Source organism: Amblyomma maculatum, chromosome 3 (genome assembly GCF_055883805.1).
Source record: "Amblyomma maculatum isolate TAMU_Amacu chromosome 3, ASM5588380v1, whole genome shotgun sequence".
Lineage (NCBI taxonomy): Eukaryota > Metazoa > Arthropoda > Arachnida > Ixodida > Ixodidae > Amblyomma > Amblyomma maculatum.
The window spans coordinates 16,835,807-16,855,148 of record NC_139346.1 but is presented as its reverse complement, the minus strand read 5'-3'; the positions used below and the strand labels follow the sequence as shown (position 1 = coordinate 16,855,148).

At 47.2% G+C, this 19,342-nt stretch overlaps 1 protein-coding gene and 1 long non-coding RNA gene across 2 annotated transcripts in view; one reads left to right on the top strand and one right to left on the bottom strand.

The window, feature by feature from the left end:
- Positions 1-4,530, top strand: part of LOC146194275 (uncharacterized) — a 28,863-nt gene extending 24,333 nt beyond the window's left edge. The window contains exons 4-5 of the long non-coding RNA XR_014705436.1: positions 399-582; positions 4,311-4,530. This is a non-coding gene — a long non-coding RNA (uncharacterized LOC146194275). The remainder of the gene's footprint in view (positions 1-398; positions 583-4,310) is intronic.
- The window catches only part of LOC146194274 (uncharacterized), a 29,244-nt gene extending 11,577 nt beyond the window's left edge, over positions 1-17,667 (bottom strand). Inside the window, exons 1-2 of the mRNA XM_084596035.1 lie at positions 17,132-17,667; positions 10,949-11,308 (exon numbers count right to left, since the gene is read on the bottom strand). Coding sequence (XP_084452161.1) covers positions 10,949-11,308; positions 17,132-17,266 — 495 coding nt within the window. The 5' untranslated portion in view covers positions 17,267-17,667. The remainder of the gene's footprint in view (positions 1-10,948; positions 11,309-17,131) is intronic.
- Positions 17,668-19,342: the final 1,675 nt, after the last annotated feature.

Below are 19,342 nucleotides of genomic sequence, written 5' to 3'. Positions count from 1 at the left end.
CACAAGGTCCTATCGTGCCTTCCGGGATAGTTTCCCGGCGTGGGAAATTCGAGTGTAGTGCCAGAAAAACAGCTCAAGGTTTCACAAAAGAGAAAAGAACTCACTCCACAAGCGCTTGTCCATGATGTCCTGCATTCGCAATGATAATGCTTCTCTTGCTCTATCTTCCGCTGTCCTTGTTGCTTGAGCACAATTCAGCCACGGAAACAAAGCTGCGCTAGTATCTCCTTGCTAAGAGAAGCAATGGCTTGGACCCGTTCACAACTTGAGGAAAATCGTTGATTCCCCACGATGCGGCTGTGAAAAATCTTTGTAGCTTTGGCGTGTTTTTATGGTTTCGCTGCGTCACCTCTTCACGATGAATAAAGATTACTTCAGCATCTTTATTCATGTCTTAGCACGTCCTGCAGGCTCTTTCGGGTGAAAGCACGGCTCCCGTGCAGTCCGATCACAAGGGAGCGTCCTCTTCGCTGCGCACTGGCCTCTCCGTGCGACGGCGTCTTGTTGCTGCTCGACAGTGCCGGCCGAACAAGACCGCTCTGGTCACGCAAGAAACACGTTGAGGCAGCGTGATGTCCTAAGGTATGTTCAGAACGCGCCCTTTCAGGACGTCTGTTATTCCTAACATGCTGTTAATTATGTCACTGATGTGCATCTGTTCTGAAACACTAGTGCATGAGTACGTATCATGGCGCAGTCAGCGTTGCGCTCTCTGCTGCTGTCTTGAGCGAATCAGAAGCAGTCGCGTTTTGGCGTCTGTGGTCGCATGCTTTGATAAACGTTCTTTCGGGTACCTGCTCGCATTTTCTCTCACTGCAAACATGGTTCAAGTGTCGAGAAGTCGGTGCAACGGTGTATTTTGACAAGACTATGAATATCTAATTAAAGTGCTGAATCAATGCAGTATGACAGCTGTAAGCAGGTAATTTTCTCTGTGAACGCGAAGGCAGCACCTAGAGCTACCTGGAATAAAACGATATTGGGCCCCAGACCCTATCGCCATAAAATTCGTGGTGCCGCTAAAGCATTATATTTCTGAAAATACCTTTTCTCGAAGGTAGAGATAAGGGAACTGCAAGAACGCTCTACGTGGCTGTTGACCACCATCTAAGAAACAGGCAACAGCGAGCGCCACGCACAGGCAGCTTGACTGCAACAATCGCCGAGTAGAAGGAAGTTCAGAGAAGGTATCCACAGTAAATGCCAGTAAAGCGCGTTTTAGAAACGTAAGGGGCGCAATATTGCCTTGTAGGCTGTGTACGCAAAAGAAGTGTGGCTAATGAGAACGATGATCTGAAAGTAACCGAACATATAATCTATGCCGCGAACCGAATGAAAGCCGCCGAAATCCATGGAAATTATATACTCGCGGTTATATGCGAGCAGGCGTTGCCATTAGCAACATAATAAATATGTGAAAGGCATCATTTGAGTTTTTAAGCACAATTACGCAATATTAAGTGGGACAAGATATAGCTTTATCTTGATGTAGGGGTTCCATAGCGCTAAGACAAGGACAAGAGGGGTGAGACACACGCACAATCTCTTGCCATAACCTTTGTGTGTTCAATAAAACCCCTAAATAAAGATAAGCTGCCAACTCGCCCAACAGGAAGCTTTAATATAGTAATTCATACAACTGTTGCGGCCAACCTGTTATGGGAGGCTGTGTAATTAGGAACGCAGAAGCTGTTGGCCAAATGAAAGCAGGGGACAGTTTAGTAAGCTTCTAGATCAGTCATCGCCTAGATGACATTTGTATACTGTGTGCTGTCGGAGCGAATTGAACTGGAAACGAAAGAGCTAAGAGGTGTAGGGAAGTGGCATTAAAGACAGCCGAATAAAACTGAATGGCCGCTCTTGAAATGCGGTCCCTATCGAACTGATAATTTATTCCGTCTAAATATTATTTTAAACTGGTGGCGATTTAGCCGTACATAGCTACCAGCAGCTGACTTCCGATGAAGGACCACTTGCAGTATTGGACAACTATTCCTGCCCGCCCAGCAGATATCGGGTCCCGGGGAAAAAAACATATCCGAAAAAACGTTCCCCTTTTGCAAACTAGGAAAAAGCATCACAAATGGCGGCCCTTCGACTGTATGTATTTTGTTCATTTATTTGTCGCTTTGTAATACGGGAGCAATTGGTAATTGGCATCCACCCAAGCGCAGCCATACGGCTGCAAACCAAAAGCTGTACAGCTTTCTCAGAAACGTCGTAGTTGAAGAACAGCTCGTCTTTGTCCGGGGACGAAAATGTCACTTTGAAACCGTACCCACTCCCCTGCTGTAATGCTTCGGCGCTGTAACGTGAATTGTAATTAAATACACGTTGAAATATACTGATTAGTGTGGCTGAATGTGAAGAAGCCAGCTGTGCCTTTTCCTCTCGCTTTTTGTTACCAGAATTGTTTTGAAGACCTCATGTTTGCTTAATATAGCTTCGGTTACCGTTTCATAACGGTGAGTGTTGTGAAAACAGTCTTTCAGAAGATGTTAACGCAATGCCATATTTATTGCTTTGGTGCCAAAGCACCTGGGAAATTATTCAAGAGCTCGGGTCAGTGGACTTTGCAGGCAAGATAAAGAATTTCGTGCTTTCATGATGGGCGTTGTCGCTTTCCTGCTGCTTCCCGAAGCAGAAGAGGGAAGGAGCATATTGAAATGTCTAATGCCGGACGATGACCAGTTCACCCTGATCGTCTCCTTGTGTTCTGCTGAAGGCACCGATCAATACTTGCAAATATAACCCACATTTTCTGTCTCGTGCTTTAAAACCTACGTGGATGCAATTAACTTCCACCTTTCCCATTACATTTTCTTTCGCTATGCCTACACGGGCTCCATTGCACTATATAGGTACTGCAACGGAGAGTTTAGGCATAAAATACCTCCTGTCAAATACAAGCGCTACTTTGTGATCTTGAGCGCGAAAGGTGCAAGACAGGCATGGAAGTGAGAGCGCTCACACTTGTACTTAGGCGCACTGAACGAACATCATCCTCGATAAAAAATTATTTCAGAGTATTCTTTCAGAGTGCCTATAGATTTTAAGCGAACATAATGATACAGTGAATCAAGAATATATGTGGCTGCATACAGTGCATATGGCTACAACGCACATTTGTTTTCTGAATCGTCCCCTTTTGACCTTAGCAGGAAGAAAGCATATGAGGCTTGAAAACCTATGGGACTTTCAGTTAGTGTAGCCGCTCAAATTGAAAATGAAAAATCAGATGCGGACACGACCTGCACAGGGTCGGAAGTCAAGCCTTGGGGATGGGAGATGCAGAACTTGTGGAAGCGAGCTTTGTTTCACTGTGCGCTTGGGCTGACTGATTGCTGAGGACCAAAGCTACAAGTATGTGAAAGAAAACGCGACCTCTGCGGCTAGTCCGGATTCTTCGATGTAGGCGTGCCAAAACTCGAAAGTGGACGCGCGGTTGAGAGGGCGCTGACCCGAGTGCGGCCTTGTTTTCTAGGGGCTCAGCGTTCCACATCAGTAATGACTGCTTCCATTGTGCGTGGTCGTCCTTAATGGCACGTGCGGCCCGCATACCTGGCCTGCACCGCTCACCAGCTCGGCGGCGAAGTGGCGGCCTCAAGATCGACTGACCCCCGGCCACTTCTGTTCGAGGACGATCAATGCTCATAAGTTTTGCTGCAACCTATCGACCTGGCTCTGAGAGTTTGTTGATTTTCAGGTGTTGATTCGGAAGTACTGGTGGTCACAGTCGCCGTCTACATCTGCAGGAAAAATGCGTCGGGTGCCTCTTCGGTAGGGGTCTTCTTCGGTCTAACATTGCCATCGACCTCGCGGCCTCGAGCTGAGTCCACTGTCGCTTTCACGATGGCTGGCACTATCGTGAAGCATCCCGCTGGGTCGGGCTGATATCCACGGAGACGAATCAGCCGAATACATTGAAGCGCTATGTAGAAGTTAAAAAACTAAACAAGAACGATATATGTTCTAGCATAAACAGTAGTGCATTGTTTTAGTAGTGGATTAGTGTAAAAAATATTATATTAATGCAGTCATGTAAATGATAATTTAATGTTGAGACTTAGCGCGAAACATTACGTGTACTGTAATGTTTACCTTACCGTTCACACAATGTTGTAACTTAGTGTTCTAATAGTTGTGAACTTTATTACTATTTAGATCGTAGCTATAAAGTATTAATAAAAATATTGGCTGTGGTTTAGCTCTGGTCAAACCGGTATGATTGGCGTTAGGAATACCACTATGGCTGCGCTTATGGTTCAGCATGTAGTCTACCTCCTTCTCTAGTCTTTTTCTTTTTTCAGTCCGTGACCCTGGTTCCCTGGCAGGAGGTGCCAACTTGGATGTTTCACATGGGACGGTTATGTCAGAATCAACCTGCCAGGACCCTGGCATTCACGTTACCCCTATAGGACACTAAGGGCACGTTAAAGCGCCTCTTTATATATGTGCTGGCAGGATCTGCAAACTTGGGTCTCTCAAGGTCAAACGTGGCCCTTCCCGGGACGATTCCACGGGCTCGAACCTGGCGCTAACGCAATAAAATATGCTTGAGGCATTGTGTCCCAGACTTTTTTTCAATGATCTCGCAGTTTGAAAATGTTGTAGCTTCTTAGATTGTTAGAATGTCTTAGCTGCCCATCCTTCCATGAGTGATATAATAACATCTGTCCAAAGCTCAGTGTAAGGAGACTGCATGCATTGGTTGGACAGTTTTGTAGAGTTTCAGTCTAGTCTTAGGTCCTTTGAAAGGTCACTTGTGCATTTTTGCATAACTGTTCTTTAAATGTGGTTCAGTTTTGCTTTAACGTATCAAGGGCTATGAGTAGAGGGCTTCGGGTCAGTAAATAACTTGAGCTTCGTTAATGTTACTGACATCGCACGTGACCACGGGCGCCTTGCTTTTCGAAAAGCGACCACCGCACCTAGGATCAAGCGACGTCCGTGAGCTGCGCAGTCTAGCTCGACAACAACAAGGCCACCCCGGCGGGGTGCTGAACTAATGCTGGTGAGAGGTTTTGCAATTTGATTGTAGCCTTTGCGAAGCGTTAGGTGGACGGCGTCTGACGAAAACAAGAACATTGTTGCGATCACTTGAACGACATCACGATTGGAATCGAGAAACGTATGGATTCACATTCATACATTTACCGCATTAGCACTGTTCAGGTGCCGCAGAGCCGGGTATTAATTTTTACGCGTGTATCCGAACGGTACAGGGCCACTTTGGGCGTATCCACAATGTTCTCTCTGTCAATCAAGTCGCCTCAATGCTGGAAATGGAGCATTTGAGTGATAAATTGTGCAGTGTCAACGACCGGCCAGCACTCTCGGCAGCAGGAGAAAGGGCAGCCCATTTATAGCGCGTGGGTCAGCTGAAAGTAGCGAAGAGGCACGTCTGCGTGCGTGAAGTGGATTATAAAATGACATCGCCATTCTTGTACGCATTCGCACCAGCGGCATTTCTGCGGTTCAGATGAGGCGCTAACGATCTGCAACTGATTGCGCCGAGCATATCCGAGAGGTGCTCACTCTCCGCAAGGAGTCGCGGAATGTCACCGACGATTTGCGATCCCTTTTGAAGCAGACTTGTGTTTTTACACGATAGCGAGAGCCAACCGTAAAGTCGGCTTTGGTGGTTGTAGCGTGAACATCATTTGTGAAAAAAGTGCGACGCAACCTGTTTAGCCTTCCGGATGGTGTTTTGTTCCCCATTCAGCCCCCATCTCCTACTCAAGTTGGAGACTAGCTTGCGAGAGGGGTTCGAAACGACAACATATATGCTTCCGATTCTAAGCCGGTTAGTGTACACTGAGAGATGAGACAGATATTGCGTTTTCCTTTTGCCAAACAGCAACCTAAACGGACAAGAATAAAATAACATGCGGAATGAAAACGCGGCAGCACTACCGCGTCTATTCCGGAAGCAAAGCGTGAACGTTCGTCAATTTTTTCCGCCTTGATATATAGTTATCGAATATTAACGCGACTGCATAAAGGTTCCCGCGCTCCTAATTATCCGACCATGGGGGTGAAATATCGCAGACTTGCCTCTGCAGATGACAGTTTTACCCGACGTCAGCTACAACCTGGATCATTAAACTAGACCGCCAGTCAGGTGCCGTCAGTGGAGCCCTGGACTAGGGGCAGCAACCATGTAGCTCTTGTTAATTTTTATATGTTTCCTCTGACATGACCAGTCACTGATAGTTTGGGGAGTTGTGCGACATCATGAAACAGAGGTCCGCACTAAAGTCTACACCGCGGGTGCATTTGTAACGGTTTCTTTACCGAACAACCGCAAATATAGTGATTGGCCTTCATTGATATCTGAATTGTAATCGAATGCGCTTCATTGTTTCGTCACATTTACCGCACACTAGTGATTCATCTCGAGTGCATTCGTTCATCTTCTTTCATTTCGGGCATATCATGGGACCACTGAAACATTGTTTACGAAAGTACTCAGCAATGTTTTGTGCATCAACATCGTGCCAAAGAGCAGGATCAATGTGCAAGAGAAATGGTGTTAACGCAGTTTCTTGCTCTGCACGAACAGTGAGAAGGCCTCACTGGCTTCGAGCTCCCGAAGGATGCCCTTTCGGAAAGAGCGAAGCCCTCGTTTCTGGGGCAGGCGATGGGCGAAAGCGGCTAATGATTGTCGCATGAGCTGCAAGTCTTTTCGCAAGGAATTTCCTGGACCTCTCGGGCATCGCAGTCCGTGGAAGGAAGGAGACGGGTGAAAGCATGGCCGCCCCTGCGAGGCGAACCGTTTGTTTTTCCTCGACGCACTGAAGCGGCAGCGCCCCTACCGGGAACTGGTTTCCTATCGCGCGCCACAGCGTCATCGGCCAATCTCGAAATAGGCTGCCCGCTTTCCGCGTGCGGTGGACCCGTTAGCGGCGCACGAGGAAGGAGAACGGGCCGAGACGGTGCACAACCTCAGGTCAAGTGCCCCAACATCGGCCGCTGCGGAGTGAGGGCGATCACGGGCAGTTCCGACGCCAGCTACGATATATCGGCTATCTGCGCGGCTGTTGAGGGATGCTTCGTGAAAAACGCGCTTACCACGAAGCTCAAAGGGGAATTTTCTGTCAATGACAGAGAGCAGCGCAGGGCCCGCGTCACCTGGCGAATGATTGCCGGACGACGTGGGCGCTTTGATGTGTGCAGACGAGGGCGCATTCATGCGTCCGACGTGCCAGGCGAGCACGCATAGGAGATGTCCGTCCTCCACTGCCAGCACATGTTGGAGCAGGCGTATTTTACTAGGTTCTGTTTCCTCTTTCATCTCATTTGCATTGCTCCGCATCTACAAGGAAAAACGACTGGGCTGTATCCCTTCTGTTCAAGAGAAGAACAGAAACAAGACGTGCCCATCTTTGGAATGTTCAAGATGGGCTGGTTGTCAGTAGACAGTGTGCACGCCTGAGGAGAGCGCGAGGATGGGTGATATTTAAGAGGCATGCCAAAGTAATCTTCGGATCGACGCCACACTGCCTCGGCGCACTTTGGCAGATATGTTGGGGTTTTATGGTGTTAATCGTTATCGCTGGAGCCGCTTCGCAGTTCACCTACAAAGCTACCTTATAGGTCTCATAGTGCCCGAAGCATTCATCACGGTGGCGGCTTAGGAACAGCGACATACAGACTCTTATAGAGGCTATTGCCATCGTTTTTACCTAGTTGTTTCGTTTATAGGCTCTACAGAGTAAAGCGCATACTCCTTTTGTATATATAGACACTATAAAAGATTGTTCATAGACTGCAGTTGGCGGCAGCCTTCATTTCCTTTCGTTTGAGACAATCTATAGTCTTAAATTTGTCGATAGGCAAAATTCAAATAATGGATTTAAAAACTGTAAGCGCTCTGTCCCATTTTCTTTGCTTGTGTGTATGTGTGTGCAGTTTTCGGCGCCCTTAAATTTACCATGGCCTATAAATAGACTTTATTGTGAGAAGTAATTAAACAGTCTACATGCTGCCCAAAATATTGTAAAGGGTGGTCACAGCGCGACCCAGGTGCGGCCTCTTCAGGTCAGATGAATACATGTGGGGAATTGCAACGAGCTTCACATGGTAGTGACGATTGAAGTCGAAAAAGACCATCAGGGTGCCTTACGTGATACAGCATCCTATTTCAAGTGTCCCACTCCGAAGCCGCCCACCACCGGCGAGATATGGACCAGAAAATCGGGAGGCCAGTTTGGCGAGTTAATGCAGCGGAACGTTCAGTGCAGGCATGGTCAAGGTCTCTTTTGAACAGAACTTTTGGTGGGACATTTTGTAAGAAGAGAATTTATCTGGATATTTAGATAACCTGTAACGCAGCAGGAGAGCAGGGCTAGAAGAAGGGACAGTCGGCGGCAGGTAAGAGTCAGTTGCCGCCTCGATTGTGTTTAGTGCGCTTCTATTCCGCAATTTATTGCATGGGCCTAGTTAAGACGACCACATTCAATATCTGACAAGAACGGAGCTTAAGAGCAATATTCGGTGCCTGGACGCTACAGTTGAAGTCTGTTCCAGCCAAGCACGTTCTCTTTTCACATAGCGCCCGTGAGAAGTCATCAATGTTATTTTGTTTTGTAATCCTGTCTTTCAGCTGAACACATTTCGCCGGAAGCGTGTGTCTTGAAATAGCGTTCATGTTTATGGTTTAATAATAACTTAAACTACAAGAGGCTTTATGCAGGAGAGGAATAAAAATGTGGACCAAAAGATTAACATTTCTTATAGTATGGACTGGAGTTGGGCATAAGGAGACAAGAAAAAATTTCATACAATTGAGGAGGCGGCGGACAAGCCTCACGTTTATTTTGTGAGCACTGTGGCTGGCTGCATTTTGGTCTTGATTCGAGGACGCATTTCAGTGATTCGAGGGTTTATTTTTTTCCAGGCCAGTTTTGTGAATTCCGATTAGGTTTGCCCTTTTCTTTTCATATTGCCCGGTTGCAGAGCAGTAATTTCGAGGCCGTGAAGTAGCTTACGAATAATATCCACCCGCAGATTATATCAAAGAACCTTTTTAACATGAGAAAAAATGGCCATGTGTCAAAAAGCATTGAGGAATTGGAAGCTTCCTCGGACGCCGAAGTCAGTAATGAAGTTGATGGATGCGAAAGTTGAGTGCGCAAAGAAAAGCTCAACACGCACTACATGCCCCGAGCTACATCGAAGGGGCGATTCTCGCACTTAGCACCATGTTTCTTTGGGGTGGACCCTACTACCGCTGAGCTAGTAGTTACGCACACGAGTGGCCTCGAGCTCTTGCGATGGTGTGAGAGCGCAGAGCGCGGGACAGGTTGTCCCGGTATGCCTTTCCGAATAACTCGCTCACTGCTAGGACGACAGGACTAAAACATCGCAAAAAGTGTGAGCTTGTTATTTCAAGCCTTGTTCCCACGGTTCATCTCATTATTCGCTCTAACTTCAGTTGATGTACGCGGTGTTTTTAACATCTCGAAAAGCGGCAGTCCGGCACTCGCTCCTCGACCTCAACTGCCGTACAGGCCACGCGGCTCCCACGGAGGGTCACCACAGACAATTTCTCACATACAAAAGAGGATGAGAAGGACAAGCGGCTGAGTTCAGCCGACTTTCCATCGACGCTGGCAGGATAAGCAGGAGAGTAACGAAGGAGCGCCGCACCATTCGACCGCAATTTCTTTCGAATGCAAACTTAATCGCCGCTAGGTACGAAGGAACTCGGCGAGAAAAGTGCTCGATAAGTGATAAGCTTCAAGACGTGCACTGAGATCCGTGTAATGCACTAATGACTGCGTTAATTGAGTTGGGTAGACATGTTAAACCTGGAAAGCGCATAAAAAACACACGGACAACAGCAAAAAACGGACACACGAGCGTTCGTGTGTCCGTTCGTGTGTCCGTGTCGTGTGACTCGTTTATTAAAATAAAGTCGGATTCAAGGGAACTTATTTTTACCCCCACTGAAGTGAAAATCGCAACAATCTCCGCAGTGTCGGATGTGGCACTGAGAAGCGCGTGTACGTAATGTCTGGATTACATGAAATTAGTTAGTCACAAACTCAGTTTTCGTCGACCTTTGGCGATAAGCAGCCGTTCTCTATCGGTGCAGACTAAATTGATCGGTCTTTAATGTCTTGTTAGGCCGGCGGCACTTTAAGGCCGGTTGTGTACTGAGTCGCTGCTACTGTGACCTACGCGAAATCCGCTACTGTGCCCACTCCGCCAGCTCGGCGACACAACCAGAGGAAGGGAGCAGAACATCGAGGGCTTCTGTCGCACTGCAGCTCACCAAAGTGCCTCGCTCGAGGTCCTGGAGGCTTATTTCATCAACGAAACCGATGACAGATATGGTTCGCTTTTATTCTTTGAGATAAGGCTGCATTTCTGGTTCAGCGAGAGTCAAAGTGGGTTCTAGGTCTGCTGCTGCTGTTTCAATGCGTCAGTGCTTTTAGTGTCAACATTTGTTTCAACTATTTTGTCAATTAGGACTTTGTTTCGTGACCTGTAAATCATCACCTTCATTATTGCGTAAAATTGCTCTACATCTTTTTATATAACACTTATTCGGGCATCTCAGTGACTGGAACGTTTTGTTTCCTCTGCCTGTCTTTCATTTTAGCCCTGCTGCCATTACCATCTAATTCAGCTACAGCAAGCAGTTTCAGGCAGGTGTCGTTAACCTTAGACATGGTTGTCGGTATATTCACCGCACAGAAAGAAAACGGTATGAAGCTGGCTGAGAATAAAGACTTCCAGCGGTGGAGCAAAGGTTACTGATGTAACTTGACCCGATCATACAAACGGTTGCTGTGCGAGCGCTTCTCCAGTAGCTCCGCAAAGCTACCTGGCCCTTAACAGCCTTAGTTCCCTAAGTCTTAATGTTCGAAGGCCTTACACGTAATTCTCGGCTTTGCGGCAACGCTTCTTCTTGAACAAATTATTCCTGAGTACTGACCTGCGTGTCCTGCTGTGCTGCTGCGCTGTCCGCGGGCACCACGTGCGAGTTGATGTAGTAGTACTCGGGCGCACGGCGGCATGGCAGCGCCTCGTGCGCGTAGGCGCACGTAAGGCTCAGCTGGTTGAAGACCGTCTCGTTGGGGCACAGGTAAGCGGCGTGCAACACGAACTGGTTGTTCTCCGGGTCAGCGAACGGCTCGCAGTAGTGGAAGAGCGAGCAGTTGCTTGGGTCCCCGTAGTAGCCGAAGATGCGTCCCTCGCACGAGAAGCCCGCCTCACTGCTGCCGTTGAGTGCCTCGGCCACCAGCGGCGCCGAAGTCACATTGTTCCCGCCACCCTCGGTGAGAGTGGGCTCCGTCTGGGCAGACAATTTCCAATGAGACCCGGAAAATAAAATAAAATACGCAACCATGTCAAAACTTTGACAGAATATTTTTTATAGTTTTGTCCTAACGGAAGACATTTCATGCGATCGTTAAGGGCCACATTCCCCAGAAAATCTGGTGTTGTGAGAAGTGAAACACGAGCTTTGCAGGCGCTAGGTGGCCGCTGTTATGGCCTCGCTCTGACTGGACGTAGGGTGTCTGGTGTTATATTTTCCTGCTGGAGCTGCCAACTCGGGACTCTCATTTCACAAGGGACATCAAAATCAGCATGCCAGGACTCCTTGGTTAAATCGGGGCTTTATATCTCAGCTAGTAGCCAACTGCTTAAAGGCAGACTGTCCCCAATAATTTTTTGTAGTACATTTTTGCATCTGTGTATTTTTCTGTCGAGCTTTCCTGCAGCCTGCTCTAACGTTCTGTAGTTGTGTAGTTTTGTGTAGAAAAGTACTAACTTTTCTGTAGTCTGTGCCTCTGTAGTATTTTCCGGGTGTAAGTGCACAAAATTCTGATGCTGCTGCAGAAATGTGTGTTCGCACAACAAGTTCACAATAGGAAACCGCACAGAATGTTGTGAAAACAAAAAATTTCCGCTGTTTTCCTTTTTCTTTTTACTAGCCAAGTGTGCACTCATACTCGCCAATGGTGATTGCTGTGCCACTGTTGGCAGAAAACCAATTATCCCTAAATTTTTTCCTCCGAATAGTCGCGAGAAGCTAGACAAATCGGCGGCGCCTATGTAGTACGTTGTGCGTCATGCTCCTTCATGTTGGGAAAGAGCCGTTACGGAGAGGACCACACCTGAAATCGGCCCGCAGCTCGCGCTTTCCCCAAGTAAATTGTGTACGCGCGGCCGAATATTGAAGCACGCCCTTCATTGGTGTGTGCGACCCGCGCACATCAAAGCTCAGGACGGCCAGCCTGGGACGCTATGTTTGCCTTACACTTTCAATTCGGAGAGTTTACTCAAAGCATGAGGCCCGACAAATGAGGGAAGAACAGTTTAAACGCTTCTGTACCGCGTGGAAAGACGTCAGCCTTCGTGTAGGGTCTTTGTTTAAGGCACCTAAAAATATTAGGAGGACGTTTAAGCTTCGCCTAAAAGTAGACGCGATAGCATCGTCAGCATTTTCGTTGCATGATTTTGTTCCTCAAAGTTCTCTGTGTAATCAAATTACAGATATTTTTAAAGTTATTCTTACTGTCACGGCGAGTACACATCTCGAACCCACGTTAGAAAGTCATACGCTTCACAACGCGTTCATAGGCGCCCCTCTAGCGAGCTTTGTGTCAACGACTCTTTGTGGCTAATGATCGGTTCTGGTGGAGAGTGCACGTATGGCGTGTAGCACTTGCAATACTAGGCTATTCGTGAACAAAGTGATAGTATGCAAGTACAATGCCCAATGCGGAAATGGTCTCCACTGTCACCATTGTTTTTTGTATAATACTGAATCGTTTTGCAGGCGTGTTCTCGCAAGTAAATTAATTTCTCAGTTTGCGTTGCAGTCATATGAAGTGCGAATTTTACCATATCCTGATGATACGTTCTGTGTAGAAGAGGAAAATGTTAGTCAGTCAGGAATACGGTCAGTAGTTTTAGTAGGCCTAAGTGGGAGCTGGCATATATGTTCTGGCAAGAGGAATGGCAAGCGAAGCCTGCGAATATTACGTGCTTATCGACACCAACACCTATCTCCGATTCCCACAAAACTACAGGGATAGAAATCCATGCTAGTGTCAGCAGGCAAAGGAATTCCGGAACAAGAATGGTAAATGGTGGGCAAAACAAATGTCATTGTTTGCTCGGCAAGCAACGTGCAACTTGTTTCAGTGAGCAAACTGTGCATGTGCTGCATGTTTTTCCATGTTCGATTAGCTCATAAGACACAGACTTGGACGAATCAAATGAGATTTGACGTTCAAGTTTCGGATATATGCACAAAAGCTACACAGGGTCTTTGCGGTGTTTATCTCGGCTTCATATCATGGGAGAATAAGTCGAATGAGCCTTTTTGGCCGGGTCAGGTTCTGTTGGATTATCTTTGTCATACTTATTTTTTAACCAAGTAGTCACCGGTTGTATTCTCAAGACATGTAAATGATCTTTTTCTGCGTGCTCTTTGTCAATTACGTTTCGAAAAGCTTTGTCAATGTTCATTGCATCAAATGTTTGCCACCACAATGGGCGGTTTTTATATATTTGCCCAGTGCCACCAGAAAACGTCTCTATAAAGGTGTTATTGAAATTGACCTGCCCGTACCTGTGTACCAGCCATTATACTCCCCTGGCCCGAGGCGAATTGCATATAAAAATGTAAAAAGTATAACTGCACCGACTGCTGTGAAAACATTCTTTAAATTGCATACACTTGTGCTATCGAAGACCTGGATGAAAAGCTTTGTATTATGGGTTGTGAACTCTAATTTATGTTGAAGATCAGATGCTATTGAACATGTGTTTACATATTGTTGGGACGGAGTTTCCTATTAGGATGCCCTACAAGGACATTTGCCCAAATATTTCTTTCTGAATTGCCATGTAATTCAGCTCCTAATTGCAGATAATGATGACGGAGTTCCGTATGACAAGGTAATGGTAACAGATATGGATAGCATGAGTACACACCGAGTGGCTGTTCCTCATGACAAACTCCATTTCCCAACTCGAGAGAATTTGAGATTCTGTCCTACAGATAACTGAAGTTTCGAAAACACAGTCATGTGCTCCTTAGTTTATCAATCTTGAAAAAAAGTGACCAATTTGAGGTTTTTATAATCAGATGTATTGCATGTACAAGGCTTCACTTTTGGCAAATCGTCCAGTGTGTAGTATTTGTGAATAAAGGCAATAAAGAGAAACAATTCTTTTGTGGCTTATGCGTTCCGTGTCCGCCTCGTGCGAACGTCGATGGCGATAAATGTATTATTGAATTAGGCAATTATTCTGACAAATTTTTCTGAACAAGCCCCACACGCAATCGGTAAAAAGCAAGCACCTTTTCTATCGTTCTCCTTGCAGCGACCCTTACAGTGAGAGGAAAAAGAAAAGCGCCGAGTGGCACAAATTAGCGCACGCCAGTGCTTGGAGTGGAACTAAGCGTACGCTCGCCCGATATCGCTCAGCCGTTCTCTCGGGCCGGTGAAGCGTCGCGCCAAAAATAGCGCTTTGTCGCCCCTCTTCTGCCGCAGGTCACGTGTCTTTAAGCGCATGGAATATTCTGGTCGCCGAGCAAAATCGAGACGCGCATGTCGGTGGGCCGGTCGCAATCGTAAAACTCGGTTTTCACGGGCAGCTTTGTGTACTGGACGCATAATTCTGTGACATGTGCAGTTCCGGCCAGAGTAATACGGAGCACGCCTGGGCGATAAAATAATTTGCCGCACCAAGCGAATATCAGGAGGTACAGTCTTTGTCAAAAGTATACGGCCCAAGGAAGTTTGTTCTAAGCCCAGCAACGAGGCTTGTAAAGCAAGTCTAGCGTTCGAAATCTTGTTGATGATAAATCTCGCCCTCATTTTCATCTAGCTTCCATTCATACTCCAGTAATGTTGCCAGCAGCGGTGTTACAGGGCTTAGAAGCGAACCTCTTGGGCCGTATACTTTTGACAAAGACTGTACCTTATGCATATGTGAGCACATGTCACTATGCGCTCGCGTATGGATACGAGTAACAATCTAGCCTTCTCTACAGGAGTGAAAAAATTTCAAGCACTATTCTGTAATATTATAGCCGAACCTGTACGTGTTGTATGTTGCCATGCTCACGGGACCACGGTATACGTCAAGCCAATCGTGAGGCATTTTGACCGCGGTCCCTCAACACCACTGATGTTGAATACAAATGTTCTGATTCCCGGTTCATGATCCCTGAAGGAAGGCCGACGCCTTGCTGATCAAGATACATTTTGGCTAGTTGGCGCGTTTGAGCAAATGAGTGCGACATTTTAACTAGCGCAGAAAAAGGTGACAAGAGGAAACCGACGAGGCAGCAGGCTAGACTACAAATTTGGTGTTTATGTCACACAGAAAAGAAAACACACTTTCGCATTGGCGCATGTTCAGAAATATTTTGCAGCCTCCGTATTTTTTTTTTTACCCATGAAGCGAAGTATGGTAAAACCAACACGCAAATATAAGACGCATTGACAAATATGTTTGCTCACAGCAAATCTCTTTTTATTTTGGTGAAGGCTATTGACGGGGTATACACGAATTTGTCGGTGGCAGACGCAAACTATCCTCAAACCAAAGTTCAAGTTCGCCCGTATACAAAAGATAGCATTGCAGCACAGAAACCCGAACTTTAATTAGAAGATCAAAATAAAGTATAGCTGCTGCCTACACCGCAAGGAAGGCGCGAAAACACCTTTTTTTTTCGCACGGATCCCCGTGCTATTGTACGGAGCTAATCTGTTCTGAACGGATTGATTTTCGGTTCTAATATAACCAGAAAGATGCACAGTGGCGCCATGGCAAGAGACACCAGTTTGTCTCGCATTACAAACTTCCTGGCTCATGTTTTGGCCTTGATCGTTGTGACGTATGCTTAGAGGAATACCGGGAGAGCTAAACTATTGTCTTACCTCACGGTCCACTAGTGAGGCGGAGGGCTGGCTTCTGAATATACCCGCCACGGCGACTTTAGATCGCAAGTTATACATGCGAGCTCTTTGTGTCTCTTAACACGATTGTTTTATGTACGGAGCTATTACGCTGCACTCTCTGTATTGTAAACCATTCGTCAGCCTTTCCTCATCTCACGCTTTCTTTAACTGTGCTGGTCAACTAACTAGAGCGACTGAATGATATCGGCGCAGTATGAAATAACTACGTGTGACGCGAAAGGGTAATTATAATAGCACCTCAACTATTAACACCTTTGTACAAGAGTGAGAAAGGCTCAGAGAAAACGCCGACCGCATATATGGCCGAGAGATTGCATGACCTTTAATGCTCTGCCAAGACATCCGAGCAGTCAGTCAGAAGTGATGTGCCCGTGGGAAGTTTGAAGCACTTCAGCTCCGCACAACAAAAAACTCCAATGGATATCAAGTCTGTCGCCTTAACCACTCGGCCATGACTGCGCCTCGCACAACAAATTTCGAGTGAGGATACAGACGTTGTATGAAGGTGATCACTTTGGCCAGCACAGGTTATAATTAGCGGCAACGAAAGCTTGCTAAGATTCCCATCGAATGAGCTGCGTATGACTGGATGAGAGACAAAAATTCCCTTATCCATACTGATGACTTGCGAAGCATGATCTCTTGGGAGGCCAAAAGTTCGCATTGTTGAAAACGAGCTTTTCTCAAGCTGCTGGTACGCCACAGGTTATTGCCACCTTGATTTCTGCGGAACTATTTGCTTTACGCTCATTACCTATTGACCATGTGCTCGCTTCCCCTCCCGCATATAATGAAGTAAAAAAGCAAGGGAAATTTCAGTAGTCTCCACGCGAAGCTTCCTTCACCAGTGCTCGGGCAGTTCCGAGCCCACGTCCATTTTGGGAACATGACGCTCGCTAGGCCCGCCAAGTTTGCAGAGCTCACGAAAGGATGTCAGGAAGGCGTCCTCAATATTCGAATACGCATACCCCTTTTATAAATGCCATAACGATCCTGCCACGCAGATCCCGTGGAGACGACGCGTCAATCACAGCGAAGGCTGCGACCCAAAACGTGCGCGTGACCCGCTGTCCGCCGTATTCGCACGGCCTCGTCTTTGGGCGCTCGTCGATGGGTGAGCACTGTTTCCGGCAAGCGAGAAGCCAGTTCGAGAAAGCAAGTGGACTCACCGTTGTCGGCGCCGCCCAGGAGGAGCCTGCCAGGAGAACCACCACCACCAGGAGCCAGGCGGCGGAGCACTGACCCCGATGGGAGCCAGTGACCCCGGCGACCGACCGGTGGCTTCCCAGGCTGATGCTCGCCATGGCTGCCTCTCCCTCGCTGGCTACCACAAGAGGAGCTGTTCGCAGATGCACGACCGCCCGCCGGGAAGCGGCTTCTTATAGCGCGCCGACCACGTGACCCGCAGCCCTTTCTCCGCGACAGCACACTAACCTACTTCGGCCGTGGGGGAGGGAGGCGGCCGTCAGCGCCAGACCCGGGGGCCGCCTCGGGTTCCCCTGCCCAGGGGGCCGGCAGCAGCGATATGGCACCAGCGAGGCCGTAGCATTTGTTGCTGCCACTGGAATCTCAATCAGGCTTGCTGCTGCGGCGATATGCCATCGCGATTGCTGCTCTCTATATCACTCTATCCGCACTTCGCGGTTGGTGAGTGTGATTAATATATAATTTTTAGCAGACTGTTGACTCCTCTCCAGCCAGTATGTGATTAGCGCTTGTTTGCGACTGAATACGGGCGTCGGTGACAATTTGGTGACTACGGCAGCCATTTGCGACCATGCGCGCGCGGCTTCAATTGAAGGGATGTAGATTGGGCATGACGAGGCACACAATGAGCCGTTATTACCCCCAAACAGCTTGTGGGGCAGCTATCTAAGCCGAAAGCGCGCGGCTTCTCAATCGCTTTCACAAATCCCACAAATCCGGCTGCACAGAAAAGGAAAATAAAATACAAGAGGTAAAACGTTGCTAAAATGGCGAGAATTGGGCCTAGTTGGTTATTCATATTGGTTTCACCGCGCTAACACATTGAACGACAGAAAAGACAAACACCACGGAGCGCGATGATGCTGTCTAATCCGTTGCTGTCTAATCCACACTGTGCCCAGATCACCCCCCAGCAGGAATAAATGCATGCTGTTCAGTGTTCGCATTTCATTTATATTCGATATATATCGACATGGTTTGCTTGTGACTAATGGGTCAGAGTTAAATTCAAACAGGATGCCACACAACTTTCCCGACTATCTATTTTATTCTAACAACAGTTTTGGACGGCAGGGTAGAATTGATTCAAGTAATACTCGTGTTTGGGCGAGTTTGTTCATCTTTGAAAGGTTACGTATCCATGCGCGAAGAAGGGACACAAAAAGGCACACATACGACATGTACGGTGCGCTCTGTACATGTCGGATGTGTGCCTTTTTGTGTCCCGTCTTCTTAACGCAAGTATACGTAACCTTTCATAGGGTACAATTGAGGAAGCTCATACTCTGAAGAACGACGGTCCACCGTCCGAAACTGTTGTTAGAATAAAATAGATAATTGGGACAGTTGTGTGACATCCTGTTTATATATATATATATATATATATATATATATATATATATATATATATATATATATATTATCCTTTTTTGCGTCACTTGCAAGCACCACGCGGCAGCAGCGATGTTGCGACGGGAAGTGACTTTAAGTTCCCGCCTGTTCTCGGAGACTTGGAGCAAGCGTTCCTTTTTAACGATGTCATATATTGTCACGCGTTCCATGGGAGGCAATTAAAGAAGATACAAAAATAGGGGCAATCTAGGGCTATATACCTCCAGTAGGCTGGATGATGACGAGGCGCGAGAATTAGGGTGGGTAGAGGGCCGCTGCATGCACAGAATTCGCACTTCTCGCTACCACTTTTACGAGTGAATTTTGGTGCAGTCATTTTTGCACTCTTCCTGTGTGGCGTTCCGGTGAGATACTGAGGCCAGGCTATATTCGCGGACTCAGGGCGTTGGTATTGGTTTTCAAAGTGATCTATGACGTCAGACGGAGTTGAAACCCAAGACGACAGGCAGGGGATAGAAACACATACCACAAGCGCTGACTGGCGGCTGAAAGAAAGCCAAAACGACCAAGGCGAACCAGACTCGAGAGGAGGTTGGGCTTGTTTATCCGTACGGGTCTCGTTCGTCCTTCTCCTTTTTGTGTTCCTTAGGTCATGGATTAATACCAACTTGCCCAAATGTCCAACCTTGTCGATCAAATTGGCGGCATCAAAGGTCCTCTAGAATTGGTTTTAAAGCGTGTGGCGGATTAATGCGCAAACCACGGGTAGATGCCGCCTCGCACGCATAGCTCTGTCGCTATCAGGCGCCTCCGTCCGTCAG